This window comes from Zalophus californianus, chromosome X, assembly GCF_009762305.2.
Source record: "Zalophus californianus isolate mZalCal1 chromosome X, mZalCal1.pri.v2, whole genome shotgun sequence".
NCBI lineage: Eukaryota > Metazoa > Chordata > Mammalia > Carnivora > Otariidae > Zalophus > Zalophus californianus.
The window spans coordinates 27739030-27751353 of NC_045612.1; the positions used below are offsets into that span (position 1 = coordinate 27739030).

The 12324-nt window shown below is 39.4% G+C and overlaps 1 protein-coding gene across 1 annotated transcript in view; it reads right to left on the reverse strand.

Annotated features, from left to right (window-relative positions):
- Window positions 1-11646, reverse strand: part of LOC113930500 (UDP-N-acetylglucosamine/UDP-glucose/GDP-mannose transporter-like) — a 36133-nt gene extending 24487 nt beyond the window's left edge. The window contains 1 exon segment of the mRNA XM_035725424.1: window positions 11488-11646. Within this exon segment, the coding sequence (XP_035581317.1) occupies window positions 11488-11646 (159 nt within the window).
- Window positions 11647-12324: the final 678 nt, after the last annotated feature.

A 12324-nucleotide genomic window follows, 5' to 3' on the forward strand; every position in this document is an offset into this window, starting at 1 on the left:
GCTTTAAATGCCTCACTCCCTATTTTCTCCACCAAATCCTGAACTTTGTTAAAATAATTTATTTTCAGTTTATGACTATATATTTTACTTTACAAAATGTAAATTATAGTTCAACACACCTTTCCTAACATTTATGTTACAATTTGTGCTCATGTTATTATTCATTTAGATTTTAACAATACATTTTGTAAGAAACACCACTCACTACTCTTTTGTATACATTTTTATCTTCCCTCATCTTGAGTTCTTTCATCTGCTATAATTTTCACTTGGAAACAGTTTTTGAGTAATTTACTTATAAAGAGTATATGAGTAGTATACTTTCTTTCTCCCCACTTTTATGATTTTTGTTATTTTTGTACCACTTATGCTATTACTGACTTAATATTTTTTTTAAGTATAGTTGACACAACAATGTTACATTAGTTTCAGGCATACAACATAGTGATTTGACAACTCTATACATTATGCCATGTTCACAAGTGTAGCTCCCATCTGTCCCCATACATCTCTATTACAGTATCATTGGCTATATCCCTTATGCCGTGCCTTTTATTCCTGTGACTTATTCATTCTATAACTGGAAGTCTGTATCTCTCACTCCCCTTCACTCATTTTGCCCACCCCACCTCCCCTCTGGCAATCATCAGTTTGTTCTCCGTATTTATAGGTCTGATTCTACTTTTTGTTTATTCTTTTTTTTTTTTTTGATTCCACTTGTGAGTGAAATCATATGGTATTTGTCCTTCTCAGTCTAAGTTATTTCACTTAACATAATAACCTCTAGTCCATTCATGTTGTCTCAGGTGGCATGATCTCATCCTTTATTATCACTGTGTCACATATATATATATAACACACACACACACACACCACATCTTCTTTATCCATTCATTTATTGATGGATCCCTAGGTTGCTTCCATTCATCTTGGCTATTGTAAATAAGGCTGCAATCAACATAGGGGTGTATGTATCTTCTTGAATTAGTGTTTTGTTTTCTTTGGATAAATACCCAATAGTAAATTATTGGATCATATGTTATTTCTATTTTTAATTTTTGAGGAACCTCCATACTGATTTACCAGTGGCTATATCAATAGTGCTATAGTTTCTGAATTTACTCATGTTCACAATTTTTTTTACTCACATGTGAATATTACTTTGATTAAATCCTTCCCCCCCAAATTTATACATATTGTTCCAGTGTCCTCCAACTTCCAATATTGAAGAAGAGAAGTTAAATGCTAGTCTAATTCTCTTTTAGTTATAAACAACCTGTTTTATTTATCTGGGTGTCTAAGATTTTACTCTCTTTGTAGCTTAGATGTTTCCATAGGCCTTCTAGGTGTGCATCTTTTTTCATTAACAGTTCATGAGATTTGGAGATCACTTTTAATCTGAAAACTAAAGTTTTTCTAGTTTGGGGAAGTTTTGTTTTATTATTTCTTTGATCATTGATTTCTCTATTTTTTTCTCTTCCTGTACAACTATTATTTAGTTATTAGTTTTATGGACCTGCTCTCAATATATCTTATCTTTTCATTAATAAATCCCATTTCAATGTATTTTTCCCTATGTTTTAAGAGATTTTTTATTTGATCTTCCAATTTTCAGCATTGGCCATCCTATTTGCCTTTTTCATTATTGAATTTTTAAATTGTGAAAAAAATGTTTTCTGGTCTCCCCCCTTTTTTTTGCATTCTAATTATGTCTCTTTGAGGGTCCTCACTATTTTCATTTAAAGTTCTGTCCTTTCCCTTATAATTATTTCTCCCTCCATTGCGGTCACAAATTGTGGTTGTTCAGCTAGGCCATTTTCTCAAGTTGCTGAGTCTCCTTAGTTGGCTCATGAATTGTCAATACTTGCTCGTGGATGGGTTCCTTCAGCACACATAAACATCAGCTTATTAGGGGTCTCTGGCAATAGTGAACCTGGAAGATGCTGGAAGATAGAGCAAGACTTTTTACTCCAATAGTCCCTTAGCATGTCGAGGAAAAAAAGTGGAACCTCTCTATGGGGTGTGTGTGTGTTGGAGGGAGAGGAGGTTCTTTTCTCAGTCTTCTTTGGGTGCAAGTAGAAAAGTGTACAAAATGGGAGCGATGCGGCTATTGCTCTTCTGGAATGCCTGGGGTTGGGCTGGTGAATTATCCTCATTGAGGATTTCTCTAGAAGGTGGAAGAACTGGTCAATGACATTCACTCATTTCTTGACCGCTCCTGTATTGTTCTGAGAAATGACATCATGCACTTGTTATGTCCTCAGGAGATGTGGCATTCTCAGATGCAATTAAGATTTTCTCTAGGTTTTTTTCACCATCAACTAATACTTATTTAAACTAAGTAGCCCTCAAACGTATTAGATATGTTATGCTAGATATTAGAATCACTTTGGGGGCATATAACTAAATGCTGATTACCTGCTTCCCTCTCCTCTCTTAAGACAATTGAATCAATTTTTGGTAGTGGCACCTGGACACTCAGGCCACCATTTTCCAAATTTTTTGCTTGGTTTTTCCCTCTGCTAGATATTCATGTTTATTGCTCTACCCTGAGGTAAGAGGTCAATAAGGGTTTGCTAAATGAATCAATTACTGCAATGTAATTTAAAAAATTATAGTCATTTGAATATATAGTATTTGCACATTGTATAAGCCCCTAAAGCCCCAAAATACAGCAAGTCTCCCTTTAGCCCTATTTCTAATTCAACCAGTTCCTCTCTCTAGAAGAAACCACTTGTTGCTAGTTTCCTATATATTCTGGAGACAGTCTATGCGTATTTAAGCATATAGTATCAACCAGTTTCCTGTTAATGGACCTTTATATGGTTTTCCATCTGTTGCTATTACAAACAATGCTGCAATGAATCAATACTTTTCTTACCTAAATCTCTTAATGTGTGTATCTGTATGATTCCTAGAAATTAAATTATTAGGCTCAAGGGTATGAAATGTCCTTCTATTCCCAGAATCAGCCCTACTTAGTTATGAAAATTTATTGTTTTACTATACTATAGGATTCTACCTGACAATATTTAATTTAGATGTTTTGTATAACTTTTACATAGCCATTCATGAATGAGACCCATGTGTCTTTTGCACCAATTTCCTTTTTTAATTACATAAAACTTTGGTAAGGATAAAGTATCAATATGTTACCCCTCACAAGTAATGTATTTATATTCAAACCAAACCTTTCTGGAAAATATTCTAATTTAGTGTTTTCCCAATACTCTTGCTGTGCATTTGAATCACTTGTAGAATTTTTAAAAATTACAGGTTTCAGGCCTTGAGAACAGGGGTCAGAAAATGGTGGCCTAGGGGGTGGAGCAAGATGGCGGAGGAGTAGGAGACCTGGATTTCGTCTGGTCTCAGGAATTCAGCTGGATAGGGATCAAACCATTCTGAACACCTACGAACTCAACAGGAGATCCAAGAAAAGAATAGCAACAACTCTCTGAACAGAAAAGCGATCACTTTCTGGAAGGCAGGACGTGCGGAGAAGTGAATCCGAGGCGATATTCGGGAGGATAGACGGCGGGGGAGGGGGCCTCCGTCGGCCGCTTCTGGCAAGTGCTAGAGCCGCGGAGCACAAAATCGGAACTTTTAGAAGTCGGCTCCGCGGAGGGACATCGCTCCAGTGGCTAAGCGGGGGGTGGAACCCTCGCGGGACAGTGTGGTCTCAGGACCCTTGGGGTCACAGAAAGACCGGGGGTGCCTGAGTGCAGCAGAGCTCCCCGGTATCGGAGCGGGGAAGCCGGCTGCAGAGACGGAGCCGAGGCGCGGGCTCTCAGCTCGGGGTGGCCATAAACTGTGATCCACGGCCCAGTCGGGCCACTGCTCCTCCAGCAGAGACCCAACAAGTGGCAGGGACCCAACAAGCGGCAGATCCGGGGAGACTCCCCTTCCTCCCCCGGGAGGAGCGGCGCGGGAACGCACCGCAGGGATCTGCTGGGTTTGGAGACTCCGCACGGGGTCGGGTGCCAGAGATAGAAACGCTAGGTCACAGGCCGGGTGAGCACGGAGTGCGGCCGGAGACCGGGGAGATGGGACTGATTGACTGCTTTTCTCTGGGGGCGCACTGAGGAGCGGGCCCCGAGTTCTCGGCTTCTCCGGGGTGGAGATTGGGAGGCTACCATTTTCACTCTCGTCCTCCAAAGCTGTACGGAAAGCTTGCAGGGAACAAAAGCTCCCGAGAGCAAACCCAAGCACGTTACTTAGCCTGACAGGCAAGGGCGGGGCAATTCCGCCTCCAGCAAAGACATTTGGGAACCACGGCGACAGGCCCCTCCCCCAGATCATCAAGAACCCCCAGCCAAGACCAAGTTTACCGACCAATGAGAAAGGCAGAACTCCAGCGCTAGGGGAATACTGCACATAGAATTCATGGCTTTCCCCACCCTGATTCTTTAGTCTTTCAAAGTTAATTTTTTAATCTTTTTTTTTTTAGAAGATTTTATTTACTTGACAGAGAGATAGAAGAGCACAAGCAGAGGGACTGGCAGAGGGAGAGGGAGAAGCAGGCTCTGCACTGAGCAGGGAGCCCGATGTGGGACTCGATCCCAGGACCCTGGGGTCATGACCTGAGCCGAAGGCAGACGCTCAACCATCTGAGCCACCCAGGTGCCCCTCAAAGTTAATTTTTTTAACTGTCTTTTTTTTTTTTTGAATTTTTCTTTTTCCCTTTTTCAGCCAACATCTTATCAATCCCTTTTTTAAAAATCATTTTTATTTTTCATTTTTAGAGTCATATTCTATCCCTTCATAGTAGTTACCCTTATTTTTGGCATATATATATAAGTTGTTCTCTCTTTAAAATTTTGAGATACAGTTTCTTCTAACAGATCAAAATATACCCTAAATCTCTAGTGTATGGCTTTGTTCTAGTCTCCTGCCTGATCACATTCTCTCCCCTTTTTTTCTTTTTTTTTTGAAATCCTCTTCTTTCTTTTTTCAAACAACTTCTTATCAATTCCTTTTATAAAATCTTTTATAATTTCCATCTTTACAGCCATATTCCATCCCTTCATCGTATTAACCCTTATTTTTGTACATATATAACTAAAAACATAAGTTTTTCTTTCTTTAAAATGTTGGGAGGCACTTTCTTCTAACAGACCAAAATACACCCAAAATCTAGTGTGTGGCACTGATCTATGCACCAGCCTGATCATATTTGATCATATTCTGTTTTGTTTTGTTTTGTTCTGTTTTTGTTTGTTTTCATCTTTTTCTTTTTTCTTTCTTTCCCTTTCTTTTCCCCCGGTTTCAGGTCTTTTCTGATTTGTTTGGAGTATGTATTCTGGGGACATTGTTACCCTGTTAGCATTTTGTTCTCTCATTCATCTATTCTTCTCTGGACAAAATGACAAGACGGAAAAAATCACCTCAAAAAAAAGAACAAGAGGCAGTACTGACTGCCAGGGACCTACTCAATATGGACATTAGTACGATGTCGGAACTAGAGTTCAGAATGTTGATTTTAAAGATACTAGCTGGGCTTGAAAAAAGCATGGAAGTTATTAGAGAAACCCTTTCTGGAGAAGTAAAAGAACTAAAATCTAACCAAGTTGAAATCAAAAAGGCTATTAATGAGGTGCAATAAAAAATGGGGGCTCTAACTGCTAGGGTAAATGAGGCAGAAGAGAGAATTAGTGATATAGAAGACCAAATGATAGAAAATAAAGAAGCTGAGAAAAAGAGAGATAAACAACTACTGGATCACGAGGGCAGAATTCGAGAGACAAGCGATACCATAAGACAAAACAACATTAGAATAATTGGGATCCCAGAAGAAGAAGAAAGAGAGAGAGGGGCAGAAGGTATATTGGAGCAAATAATAGCAGAGAACTTCCCTAATGTGGGGAAGGAAACAGGCATCAAAATCCAGGAGGCACAGAGAACCCCTCTCAAAATCAATAAAAATAGGTCAACACCCTGGCATCTAATAGTAAAACTTACAAGTCTCAGAGACAAAGAGAAAATCCTGAAAGCAGCTCGGAAGAAGAGATATGTAACCTACAATGGTAGAAACATTAGATTGGCAACAGACCTATCCACAGAGACCTAGCAGGCCAGAAAGGACTGGCATGACATATTCAGAGCACTAAATGAGAAAAATATGCAGCCAGCAATCCGATATCCAGCTAGGCTATCATTGAAAATAGAAGGAGAGAGAAAAAGCTTCCAGGACAAACAAAAACTAAAGGAATTAGCAAACACGAAACCAGCCCTACAAGAATTATTGAAAGGGGTCCTCTAATCAAAGAGAGAGCCTAAAGGCAACATAGACCAGAAAGGAACACAGACAGTATACAGTAACAGTCACCTTACAGGCAATACAATGGCATTATATTCATAATCTTTCAATAGTTATCCTGAATGTAAATGGGCTAAATGCCCCAATCAAAAGACACAGGGTATCAGCCTGGATAAAAAAATAAGACCCATCAATATGCTGTCTGCAAGAGACTCATTTTAGACCCAAAGACACCCCCAGATTGAAAGTGAGGGGGTGGAAAACCATTTACCATGCTAATGGACACCAAAAGAAAGCTGGGGTGGCAATCCTTATATCAGACAAATTAGATTTTCAACCAAAGACTGTATAAGAGATGAGGAAGGACACCATATCCTACTTAAAGGGTCTATCCAACAAGAAGATCTAACAATTGTAAATATCTATGCCCCTAACGTGACAGCAGCCAATTATATAAGGCAATTAATAACAAAAGCAAAGAAACACATTGACAACAATACAATAATAGTGGGGGACGTTAACACCCCCCTCACTGAAATGGACAGATCATCTAAGCAAAAGATCAACAAGGAAATCAAGACTTTAAATGACACACTGGACCAAATGGACTTCACAGATATATTCAGAACATTCCATCCCAAAGCAACAGAATACACATTCTTCTCTGGTGCCCATGGAACATTCTCCAGAATAGATCACATCCTAGGTCACAAATCAGGTCTCAACCGGTACCAAAAGACTGGGATCATTCCCTGCATATTTTCAGACCACAGTGCTTTGAAACTAGAACTCAATCAAAAGAGGAGAGTAGAAAAGAACTCAAATACATGGAGGCTAAAGAGCATCCTACTAAAGAAGGAATGGGTCAACCAGGAAATTAAAGAAGAATGAAAAAAATTCATGGAAACAAATGAAAATGAAAACACAACTGTTCAAAATCTTTGGGATACAGCAAAGGCAGTCCTGAGAGAAAAGTATATAGCACAACAAGCCTTTCTCAAGAAACAAGAAAGGTCTCAAATACACAACCTAACCCTACACCTAAAGGAGCTGGAGAAAGAACAGCAAATAAAGCCTAAACCCAGCAGAAGAGAAATAATAAAGATCAGAGCAGAAATCAATGAAATAGAAACCAAAAGAACAGGAGAACAGATCAATGAAACTAGGAGCTGGTTCTTTGAAAGAATTCACAAGCTTGATAAACCCCTGGCCAGACTTATCAAAAAGAAAAGAGAAATGACCCAAATCAACAAAATCATGAATAAAGAGGAGAGATCACAACCAACACCAAAGAAATACAAACAATTATAAGAACATATTATGAGCAACTCTATGCCAGCAAATTAGATAACCTGGAAGAAATGGGTGCATTCCTAGAGATGTATCAACTACCAAAACTGAACCAGGAAGAAATAGAAAACCTAAACAGACCTATAAACCACTAAGGAAATTGATGCAGTCATCAAAAATCTCCCAACAAACAAAAGCCCAGGGCCAGATGGCTTCCCAGGGGAATTCTACCAAACATTTAAAGAAGAATTAATACCTATTCTCCTGAAACTGTTCCAAAAAGTAGAAATGGAAGGAAAACTTCCAAACTCATTTTATGATGCCACTATTACCTTGATCCCCCAAAGCAGACAAAGACCCCATCAAAAAGGAGAATTACAGACCAATATCCTTGATGAACACGGGTGCAAAAATTCTCACCAAAATACTAGCCAATAGGATCCAACAGTACATTAAAAGGATTGTTCACCACGACCAATTGGGATTTATCCCTGTGCTGCAAACCTGGTTCAACATCCGCAAATCAATCAACGTGATACAATACATTAACAAAAGAAAGAACAAGAATCATATGATCCTCTCAATAGATGCAGAAAAAGCATTTGACAAAGTACAGCATCCTTTCTTGATCAAAACTCTTCAGAGTATAGGCATAGAGGGTACATACCTCAATATCATAAAAGCCATCTATGAAAAACCTACAGCGAATATCATTCTCAATGGAGAAAAACTGAGAGCTTTTCCCCTAAGGTCAGGAACACGGCAGGGATGTCCACTCTCACCACTGCTATTCAACATAGTATTAGAAGTCCTAGCTACAGCAATCAGACAACAAAAAGAAATCAAAGGCATCCAAATCGGCAAAGAGGAAGTCAAACTTTCACTGTTTGCAGATGATATGATACTTTATGTGGAAAACCCAAAAGACTCCACCCCCAAACTGCTAGAACTCATAAAGGAATTCAGTAAAGTGGCAGAATATAAAATCAATGCACAGAAATCAGTGGCATTCCTATACACCAACAACAAGACAGTAGAAAGAGAAATTAAGGAGTCGATCCCATTTACAATTGCACCCAAAACCATAAGATACCTAGGAATAAATCTAACCAAAGAGGCAAAGAATCTGTACTCAGAAAACTATAAAATACTCATGAAAGAAATTGAGGAAGACACAAAGAAATGGAAAAACGTTCCATGCTCATGGATTGGAAGAACAAATATTGTGAAGATGTCAATGCTACCTAGAGCAATCTACACATTCAATGCAATCCCCATCAAAATACCATCCACTTTTTTCAAAGAAATGGAACAAATAATCCTAAAATTTGTACGGAAGCAGAAAAGACCTCGAATAGCTGGAGGAATGTTGAAAAAGAAAAGCAAAGCTGGCGGCATCACAATTCCGGACTTCCAGCTCTATTACAAAGCTGTCATCATCAAGACAGTATGGTACTGGCACAAACATAGACACATAGATCAATGGAACAGAATAGAGAGCCCAGAAATGGACCCTCAACTCTATGGTCAACTAATCTTCGACAAAGCAGGAAAGAATGTCCAATGGCAAAAAGACAGTCTCTTCAACAAATGGTGTTGGGAAAATTGGACAGCCACATGCAGAAGAATGAAACTGGACCATTTCCTTACACCACACACAAAAATAGACTCCAAATGGTTGAAAGACCTAAATGTGAGACAGGAGTCCATCAACATCCTAAAGGACAACACGGGCAGCAACCTCTTCAACCTCAGCCGCAGCAACTTCTTCCTAGACACATTGCTAAAGGCAAGGGAAGCAAGGGCAAAAATGAACTTTTGGGACCTCATCAAGATAAAAAGCTTTTGCACAGCAAAAGAAACAGTCCACAAAACCAAGAGACAACCGACAGAATGGGAGAAGATATTTGCAAATGACATATCAGATAAAGGGCTAGTATCCAAAATCTATAAAGAACTTCTTAAACTCAATACCCAAAGAATAAATGATCCAATCAAGAAATGGGCAGAAGACATGAACAGACATTTTTCCAGAGAAGACATCCAAAAGGCCAACAGACACATGAAAAAGTGCTCAACATTGCTTGGTATCAGGGAAATCCAAATCAAAACCTCAATGAGATTATCACTTCACACCACTCAGAATGGCTAAAATTAACAAGTCAGGAAACGACAGATGTTGGCCGGGATGTGGAGAAAGGGGAACCCTCCTACACTGTTGGTGGGAATGCAAGCTGGTGCAGCCACTCCGGAAAACAGTATGGAGGTTCTTCAAAAAGTTGAAAATAGAGCTACCATACGATCCAGCAATTGCACTACTGGGTATTTACCACAAAGATACAAATGTAGGGTTCTGAAGGGGTATGTGCACCCTGATTTTTATAGCAGCAATGTCTCCAATAACCAAACTGTGGAAAGAGCCAAGATGTCCATCAACAGATGAATGGATAAAGAAGAAGTGGTATATATACACAATGGAATATTATGCAGCCATCAAAAAGAATGAAATCTTGCCATTTGCAACGATGTGGATGGAACAGGAGGGTATTATGCTGAGCAAAATAAGTCAATCAGAGAAAGACATGTATCGTATGACCTCACTGATATGAAGAATTCTTAATCTCAGGAAACAAACCGAGGGTTGCTGGCGTGGTTGAGGGTGGGAGGGATGGGGCGGCTGGGTGATAGACATTGGGGAGGGTATGTGCTATGGTGAGTGCTGTGAATTGTGCAAGACTGTTGAATCACAGATCTGTACCTCTGAAGCAAATAATACATTATATGTTTAAAAAAAGAAGAAGAAGATAGCAGGAGGGGAAGAATGAAGGGGGGGAAATCAGAGGGGGAGACGAAGCATGAGAGACAATGGACTCTGAAAAACAAACTGAGGGTTCTAGAGGGGAGGAGGGTGGGGCGGATGGGTTAGCTTGGTGATGGGTATTAAAGAGGGCACGTTCTGCATGGAGCACTGGGTGTTATATGCAAACAATGAATCATGGATCACTACATCAAAAACTAATGATGTAATATATGGTGATTAACATAACATAATAAAAAAAAAAGAAAAAAGAAAACTGTGGCCTATGGGCCAAATCCAAGCTACCAACTGTCTTTGTAAATAAAAGTTTATTGAAACACAGATACATCTTTTCACATATGTATAGTCTATGGCTGCTTTTGCACCACAGTGCAGAGTTGGGTAGTCGTGACAGAGTCCACATGTCCAGGAAATCCTAAATCATTTACTGTCTAGACCTTTACAGAACAAGTATGGTGATCCTTGCTCTATATCCATGGAATCAAAATCTGTTACTGAGGCCTTGGTGTATGTATTGTGGAAGAAAAAAAAAATCCATCAAAGCTGGTCCTTATTTGTACTAAGGTTTGAGAGCCAATATTTCCACACAAAGTTAAAAAACTAGGTGATTGTCATTTTTCTTTCTATGCCAGTTTCCTTTCTGTTTCCTGGTCTACTACCCAGTCCTGACCTTGAACCTCCAACCTTGTAGTTGGGGCTCTATGAATTTCTACCAGATCCCCCTGTCCTGCCATTATGTTCTTACCAACTCCTAATCAAAGCCCTGGTGATCAGTGAATCAATGTTTATAGAATAAATCACTTGCCCATTCCTATTTTAAGACTTCTTTAGCCTGTATTTTGTTGTATATATGCTTACAGGTATATAGGTGTGAATCTCAGTCCATAAACTCATGTATCCAAAAAATGAACCTATTTTTCTAATAAATTTCCACTTGGAATTTTTATTCCAACAGCTTTTGGAAACATAATTGTAGTCAGTTTAGGGATTTCATGCTTCTTTACTTTGGGTTGTGTCTAAATTATTGAGGGGTCGGTAGAGATCTCATATAGTACCAAGATATTGGGAGATGATTTATTGTATCTTCAATATCACCTGCTCATTTAGGTATTTGTTGAGATACCCATGGCCCCATCTGAGTGCACATCAAGGGTTCATAAACAGCACCAGGAGGAATGATCCTTGCTCTTATCTTCATGGCTCCCTTTAGTTGATTGTTTTTTAATGCTCCTTCCATGTCACTCTTGTGCACACAGCAATCACTCAGCTGTTCCTGCTCCATGACGAGATGTAGTAAAGTGCTGTGAGGTGAAGTCCCCTTCTGCCTAGACACATTTAAGAGCCATTTGTCCCTCGTGTATCTTATTGTCTCCCAAAGGCTTTTTCTGAAAAAGGGGCCTAAATTCCCTATCTCTTAGAAACCAAAAACCTCTGTGGCTTTTTATTTCTGGTCCCCTCTCTTGGACCACTTGATATCTATATTCTCCTTGCTTCCTCTCTACCTTTCAAGAATTCTCTCATCCTAGGAAATCTTTTCCTGGTCCAGTGGGGGATGGTTGGGGTAATGTTTACTTTTTACTTCTCACCAGTCTTGTCTATGTTGTGAGCCCTTTGCTAAGCTTTTGAAACCCAAATGCCAAGATGAGATGCCTTTTGCTCCCCCACTGCTTTATGCCATTTCTGCTGTTTGCTGTCTGCCAAAGCAAATGAGCACAGAACTGTTTAGCTGTTCAGTGAGGGGAAGGGCAAGAAAAAGCAACTATCAGGAAGAAATGTTGATAATTTAAAAATATCCTGCCAAAAAGGTACATTACTATCACTTAATGACCACGAATTAGCATAAATGTACCTTGTCATTTTTTTTTCTCCTTCCTGGTGTGTTCCTTTGTCTCTCCCAGTTAGGTCCCTAAAGAACATAAAGAACTCTCTTTCAAGAGTTATTTATTAAGCACCTATTCCA